The following is an 8,074-nucleotide window of genomic DNA, read 5'->3' on the forward strand; positions in this document are numbered from 1 at the left end:
TCAAGTAAAATCCAAACCACTAAATTGGCCTCTAGGAGCCTATGCCACCTGTTGCCTTGTTACCTCTCTGACCACATTTCCCATCTCCATCTCTGCTTCCTCTGCCCCCCCCCCCCCCCCCCGCTCTTCTGTGCACACACCAAGCATTTTCCCATCGCAGGGTCTTTATGCTGTCACACACCTCTGCCAGGAATGCGAATGCTCTCTCCTCAGACACCCACATTGCTCTCTCCTCTCATGTCTTTTATTTCTGTGCTCAGATACTGCCTTCTCAATAAGACCTACCTTCACCACCCTGTTTAAAATTGCAAACTACTTCCTCCTGGCACACGTGCTTTCCTAAGCTTTAATGGTTTTCCATAGCATTTATTACCTTCTAAACATGCTGTAGTAGTTTGCTTATTTATTATGTGTATTATTTATATCTGTCAGCCATACAGTCATGTAAATTTACCTGAGGGCAGAGATTTTAATTTTTTTTTTTACCTAATATGTGTTTATTTAGCTTAAATTTCCAGGTAAGTGATGAAGTGAACTCATAAAACTCGATCCCAAATTATTTAGAACATTTGCTAAAATCAGAATGAACGTACCACAGGCAATAGCAGCATGATTAGAGTAAGCATATAACTGTCAGTCTGCACTAGATAACTGAGGTGAGCTTAACTTCCTTTGAATGTATAAGTTTTGGTCTGCTTTTTTAAAAGTTAGTCTCATTACATTAAATTTCATAACTTTACAGTCTTAATTGTATTCTTAACTTTCCACATTTCTTTTCTGAACTGTTTTTCTTCTTTCCAACACAAGGCTGTAAGCTCCATTTCTCAGAACTTCCTTAGGTTCTGGGGTGTTACTGCATTTTTTTTATTTCAGGCATAGCTCCTTTGTACGCTCATCATTTGTTTAGCCAGGGCAATACACAGTAGCCTTCCTGGTGAAAATGCCATCTATTTATAAGTTCACAGTCAGTCCCAGACTAAGTTGCAGCTAAGGAATACCACATCTTCCTGGTAGAAATGCTACCATCCATGGTTTTCCAATTCTATATGGCAAACTAAATTTTCTATGAATGAGTGTCATGGTACTTAGAAGGAATAAAGCAATATCATTGTAAGAAGAAGTTTCAGACAAAAATAATGCTTTGGTTTAAACATCAGATAGGCTTATTTCAGTTGGCTAATCAGGCCCCTTGCAGCTTGTGGATGCACTGCAGAACTTGATACATTTATCCCTCTGAGTGATTACTCCATGACACAGGTCAATTAGTTCTGGATGGCCTGGTGTGAACTCAACAGTCCCTAACAGCGTCATAAACTATTTGAGGCTAAAGGAGAAATGATTCACTATTCCCACAGTGAAAGAGGAAACAAAGACAACAATTGACTGGTCGCTCCTGCTCCTACTATGGCCTGTCAAGTGCACTGAACAAGAGTGCCCCCCGAAACCAGAGCCAGAGCAGGTAGAAGACGCACAAGCGAAGGAACCGCTGAGGTTTCCCCTCCTACGGAGCAAAAACTCATTTGGAAGCGCCAGTTACGGAAGAACGAGGCTGTCCAAGGCCCCTCCCCCATCTACCGGCCCAGAGCCCAGAAATAGGGAACCGGCCTGCTGCTGGGAGAAGGGGGAGGGGTAAAACCAGGAGAAAGAGGAATAAGGAGGGGGAGGAGGGAAACTTGGCTTCACTGCCCTGGTTTTTAAAAGTACAACCATCAACAGCAGATGTCGGATACTCTAAAAGCATGAAAACTCAGACGATGTTTATGAAAGTTGTTTGTAAATGTTTTGAGTTATATAAACAAGGAAAGTTACACAACACAGGTACTCATCGAATCACCCTGTACAAAGGGACGCGGGCAGGCACTTCAGAGACAGCCCTTCTTCCCGAGCCCGTTGCAAAAGGAGCCTCAGTGACAGTCCTTGAGAAGGTCAGAACCTCAGGACGCTCCGAGGTAGCGGCACAGCAGAGGCCAAGGCACCGCACATTCTCCCAGCTCCCTCCCAGGCCGGTTCGGCCCCGCGGACGGGCGCAGAACCGAGAAGGGAGCCTGCGGTCTGGACCTGCGGCCGCTCGGTGCCAAGTGGCCTTCTGCTCGCCCGGGGCGCCCGACCGTTCCGTTCCTGCGCACCGGGCCTCCCTCACCTCGGACCTCCCGCCTCTGCGGCCGAGCCGTTGGGCACGCGGGGCGCTGCGACCCGGGGGCCTGGACTTTGCTCGCGCGACTCCGCCCCCGGCCCCGCGCGCGTCGGGGTCCAGCAGCGCCTCCCGCTGCAGCCGGGGCAACGGCCTCGGCTCCGGACCGCAGGGGCGCTCCCGCCGCCGCCGCGCTCGCTCCGCGGGCCGGGCGCGGGCGAGGGGCCCCGCCGCCGCCCTCGCCGCCCACCCGGGCGAGCCGCCAGCCCCGGCCCGGCCGTGCCGGCTGCGGCCTATAAGCCCGCGGGCAGCCTGGTGCCGCTGGCTGGGGGCCGCCAGAGCCCCCAAAGTGACTGTCACACTCGCTCAGCGCTGTTTTCTTGTTGAGCCCGTGCGGGGACACTAGCACGAAGCTCAGCAGTCATGGGGACCGAGCACCAAGAGAGCGCACTAGACACCTCTCATTCCTGCACCCGGGCTGGCCCTCTCATTCCTGCACCCGGGCTGGTCCTCTCATTCCTGCACCCGGGCTGGTCCTCTCATTCCTGCACCTGGGCTGGCCCTCTGCACGGAACCCACCTCTGCAGGGCCCACTGGCCGTCACGCGCCTTGGACAAGAGGAACGTCGTCGCTGTCCTCTTAATACTTAGAACTTTACGGTTGGAAGGGACTTTAGAGATCGCCTGATTCAAAATCTGCATCTTTTATTTTAAAGATTTTTTATTTATTCACTTCAGAGAAGAGAGAGAGAGAAGGGGGAGGAGCAGGAAGCATCAACTCCCACATGTGGCTTGACCGGGCAAGCCGGGAGTTTTGAACAGGTGACCTCAGCGGTCCAGGCTTCATCCACTGCGCCACCACAGGTCAGGTCCAAAACCCTTTTTTTTTTTTTTTTTTTTATGAGAAGAAACTGATGTCCGGAGAGGTTAGGTCCTGCCTGAGGCTGCAACAACAGGACCAGGGTCCAGCCTCCAGTACCCTTCCTGGCTCCCTGCTCTCATCTTGGTCTTCTCCCTACACTAAATTGTCTCTACACCTAGTGCTCACTTGCATCCCCTGTTTTCTTATTCTTTCTGGTGAATGTAGCATCCACCGGGTACGAGAACAAATGTCGGAGACTTTCAGGAGTTAAGATGTTACTTTATTGGCCAGTTTAACCTGCGCAGAGGCGAACTCCCGAGATGTCCGGAGACACCGTGCCCACAAGGAGCTGCAAATGGGAGCCGCCCCTAGCGCTCACAGCTAAATCTTTTTATAAGCTAAGCAAGCAAGCCTCATACAGAAGCAAATTTGGCATTTAGCAATTGGCTCCCCTAAATTAAATTCTAGTCACGTGCCTTAGTAACCAGTCATACAGTTGAAAGCTCCAGCTGGAAATATCCCTATCTATCCCCTAGGATGTGGTTACATTTACTGTCTTAGGAGTTCTTGTGGCTTCCTTATCTCAAGGACTCCTTAGCTCCTAGCCATCCTGGGAGTCTAACGACTTCTCTATCTCAAGGACTCTTCAGCTCCTAGCCATCCTGGGAGTCTGGGCTCACCTGTTTACTGGACTAGTTCCTTTGAAGTTATTTCTAAAGCCTATTAATATATTTTATAGCTTTTTATTCGAATGTCACAGTGAATTTCTCTGCTTAGTGCACTTCTGAAGATCTCAATTTCCTCATATCTAAAAAAAGGATTAAAAATATCTCCCTCATTAGGTTACTGTGAGGAATAAATGAATTCAGAAGGTAAAAGGACCTTGTACCGTGCCTAAAACATCGTAGTTGCTCAACAAATACGGCTTCCCTTCCTAATCAGGTAGCAGGCGTGCTTGCTGGTCACCCCTAGGCTTTCTTGGGTTTCCAGAGAAGGTTAAAGCAGAGCAGGATACAAGACCAGGTGTGGGTGGGAAGGCCCTTGTATGACTCTGACCTCTATCTTTCACTAGTTGTCTGGCTTTCAGCAGGGTATTTAATTTTTGGTTGAATCTCTGAAAACCAGGGGTATTACTGGGATTAGATATAATGTGTGTAAAGTGCCTGGCACAGAGGAGACATCTAGTAAATGAGAATTATAGTTAAAAATCAGAAGATGCTGATGACAAAGGACTGGACTAGGAGCCAGCAGCTCAGCCATTTACTCTAAAATGTGCCACTTAACTCCATCTGCTCTGCTTGTTACCTAGAGCTAGGCAGAACTTGACTTGAAGAATATGCTGGAAGTTGAAACTATGGCAGGTTCTGCAATTATGTGATAGAAATGAATTTACTTAAGTATTTTTCTTCAAAATGTTTTTCTCCTTATCTGGTCTGCCATGACCATGAGGATTTTCTTGTTTGATCAACCAGAACTCCTGCTCTTCCCAGGTCTAACAGGTGGTCAGCTCACTAGGGACTAAAGATATTCTGAGACTAAAGCAATTGGAATTGTTTAGTTGGAAAGAAGGCTTGGTGTGACTAGAGGACATTAGAAAACTAGCAGCCTGTAAGATGAAAGCCTCTACTACAGTTTTTTTTTTCTTAAATGAGAAGCGGGGAGGCAGAGAGACAGACTCCCGCCTGCGCCCCAACCAGGATTAATCCTACAAGCCCCCTACCAGGCAATGCTTTGTCTGCCTGGGGCCGTTCCTCACATTGCTTGGCAACCAAGCTATTTTGGAACCTAAAGTGAGGCCATGGAGTCATCCTCAGTGCCCGGGGCCAACTTGCTCCAACAGAGCCATGACTGCAGGAGGAAAAGAAAGGTAGACAGAGAAGGGAAACAGGGAGGGATGGAAAAGCAGATGGTTGCTTCTCCTATGTGCCCTGACTGGGAATCGAACCTGGGACTTCCACATGCTGGACTGATGCTCTATGACTGAGCCAACCAGCCAGGGCTTCTACCATATCCTCTAAAAAATATCTTGGAGAAATAAAAACGCTGATACTTGAAGTAGGAAGCTCCTGAACTAAAACAAAAACAAGCAAAAACATTCAGAAATAGGACATGTTTGCCTATCTCCTGTCTGAAGTCAATTCACAGAGATGTCCCTCTAAGAATTGCTCATTTTTTCTGTGTCTGAGGCAGAATTAAGAATGTAGGACACGTGGGTTCTTGTAGAGAGAGAGGAGCCATGCCAACATGACTGTTTCCCCATGTAGACTAATTCAATGGCTCTTTTTATATCTGTTTGACAGCAATGAAACAACTCTACGTGGCACATGTAGCTGGTTGTGCCTTCGTTCAAAAATAATATTTAAGCCACACTGGATTTCTTGATGACATTCAGGCTGTAAGAAATCTTAACTTTCTCTTTGCTGCAGGATACTGAGATGCTTCCTTATTCTCATTGACATAGAGTTAACGTCCTTCTACCACTGTGTTCTCTTACATTTTCTATTTCTCCACCTAGTTCTTTCCTTTTTAATCTTAACTGTTGTCTCCTTTTTGAGGGGCCTTAATTGACTTCTTATTATTTAGGTTTCCTTTCTCTTCACTTATTAAGTATATATTCTTTTACTATCTATTCAATAGTTAGCACCTCCCTAGAGATTATGACATGTATCTTTGACTAATCATTGGTATTTTTCCTTTTCCAGGACAATGCAAGGATTTTAAAACTCTCAAACCTCATTTATCCAGCTGACTTATATACCATTGTTGTCATGCACAGTGATTTAATTTTCTCTATTTATGAGCCTTAAGATATTATTACTTGATAGAGTCAATATTCATTTATATTTATTTCTGTATTTATGTTTTTCTTGCCCTTTACTTTTTCCTATGTATCCAAACCACTATCTTGGATCATTTTCCTTCTATAGGAAAAACACTCTTGTTTTTTCATTAGTTTGTGAATTTTCTCAGCTTTTTTCCCCTGAAAATTCACTTCATCTTTATTTTGAAAAATTATTTGGGAATTTGCCTTATGGATATCAAGGCTTTTAATATAAAACTGTAGTAATTAAGGTGATGTGTTTTGGACAGGGATAAAAAAATTAAAGTGGAAACAGAATAGAGATCTTGTAATGGACAGAGCTGAAATTCTAACGCAAGCAGTGTGCTCAGCCTCCACCTTAAATAGGGCAGGAAGGAGGGCTAGAGGAGACGAGTCAAATGAATGGGACAGTTAAACACATTCATCCCCATCCATTGATCTTACCACCCTTTAACTGTCTTTACTCTTTGAGTGCTCTCTTCCTTTATAACCCACTTGCAAACATCTGCAACCCCCTTGCCCTCTCTCTTTATCAGGCTCATTTGGTAAAAACCACAACCTGAACTAATTTAAATTACCCAACTACTGCAAGCCTACACCATGTAGAACAACATAGCTAAAGCAAAACACAAATCCATCTGACTGGTCTCCCCATGAAATTAAATGGCCCTTGACTATATATTTAATGTAATAAACATGCTTCTTATTTATTATCTACACTGTGGGGTGCACGATTCATTAAAATAAAGTTTTTTTTATCTGGTATTCCAACATTTGCTGTCATTGGTCATAAATATTTCCTTAGTTTATTCACTCTTCTACTTTCCTCCTTTACACCATTTCTTTCCTCAAACTTGGATCATTCTTTCCCTCTCTTCACACTCTGCTCAAGTATTGTGCTTCTTATTTCACTGATAAATGGAAGTGTCCAGAGAGATGTGCCATAATCTCCCACCATGACATCTGCCCGCTTACCAGCATCTGTGACCAGCACTGTGCCTTCCCAGCTGTTTCTCTAAATGAACTGTCCATGCCCCTGTTTGCAGTCAGTCCTTCTGTTTGTACTTTTTTTTTTTTTTTCCATTTTTCTGAAGCTGGAAACAGGGAGAGACAGTCAGACAGACTCCCGCATGCGCCCGACCGGGATCCACCCGGCACGCCCACCAGGGGGCGACGCTCTGCCCACCAGGGGGCGATGCTCTGCCCATCCTGGGTGTCGCCATGTTGCGACCAGAGCCACTCTAGCGCCTGAGGCAGAGGCCACAGAGCCATCCCCAGTGCCCGGGCCATCTTTGCTCCAATGGAGCCTTGGCTGCGGGAAGGAAAGAGAGAGACAGAGAGGAAAGCACAGCGGAGGGGTGGAGAAGCAAATGGGCGCTTCTCCTGTGTACCCTGGCCGGGAATCGAACCCGGGTCCTCCGCACGCTAGGCCGACGCTCTACCGCTGAGCCAACCGGCCAGGGCTGTTTGTACTTTTATACTATAGATTCCATCCCTTCAAGAATAACATCTTAAGGAGCCATGATTCTCTCTCCTCCTTCATCAACTTCTCCTTCCCTGCTGGTTTGTTCCTGTTATTCTAATACATACATGATATTATTTCTTCCATCTTAACAACAATACAACAAAATTTCTCTTGACCCACTTCCCCTACCAACCACCATTACATTTCTCTCCTCTTTTCTGCTAAACTTCATAAGTTATCTCTGTCATTTCCCCCATTCCTTGTCCTGTGCTCTTCTAAACACACTCCAACCAGAAATTTAACCCTTTCATACCACCAAAACTGCTCTTGTAAGGGTCATTGATAACCTCTACATCATTAAATCCAAAGGCCTGCTCTTTGTCCTTATCATGTGACAAATTTAAGTGGTTGACAAACTTTATCTTCTTTCATACACTTTCTACTTGGATTCCAGGACCCCAGATTTCTTGGGTTTTCTTATGATTTACCGATCACTGTTTCTGTTTCCTTTGATGTTCTCCCTCTTCTTCCAACTTCTTAATGTTTGAGTGCTCCAAGCTCACTCCATGGACTTTTCTGACTATTCTCACTTCCTCTGTAATTTTGGCCAGTCTCATGGCTTTAAATACCATGTGTACGCAACAATTTGTAGCCTGGACCTTTTTCTTGAATTCCCAGCTGGTATATACTACTGCATCTTTGACATTTCTGTTTGGATGTTTAATAAGCCCAACTTTGATTCCTGATCTTTTCCCAAAATGGCTCCTCCAAAAAGCTTCCCTTTCTCAGTTGGCAG

The 8,074-nt window shown here is 45.7% G+C and overlaps 1 protein-coding gene across 1 annotated transcript in view; it reads right to left on the reverse strand.

Annotated features, from left to right (window-relative positions):
• LOC136310775 (uncharacterized) overlaps window positions 1–8,074 on the reverse strand; it is a 44,856-nt gene that overhangs the window by 26,670 nt on the left and 10,112 nt on the right. The window contains exons 2-3 of the mRNA XM_066239695.1: window positions 4,983–5,063; window positions 2,141–2,533 (exon numbers count right to left, since the gene is read on the reverse strand). Coding sequence (XP_066095792.1) covers window positions 2,141–2,533; window positions 4,983–5,063 — 474 coding nt within the window. The remainder of the gene's footprint in view (window positions 1–2,140; window positions 2,534–4,982; window positions 5,064–8,074) is intronic.

The sequence above is a fragment of the Saccopteryx bilineata genome, chromosome 7, assembly GCF_036850765.1.
Source record: "Saccopteryx bilineata isolate mSacBil1 chromosome 7, mSacBil1_pri_phased_curated, whole genome shotgun sequence".
NCBI lineage: Eukaryota > Metazoa > Chordata > Mammalia > Chiroptera > Emballonuridae > Saccopteryx > Saccopteryx bilineata.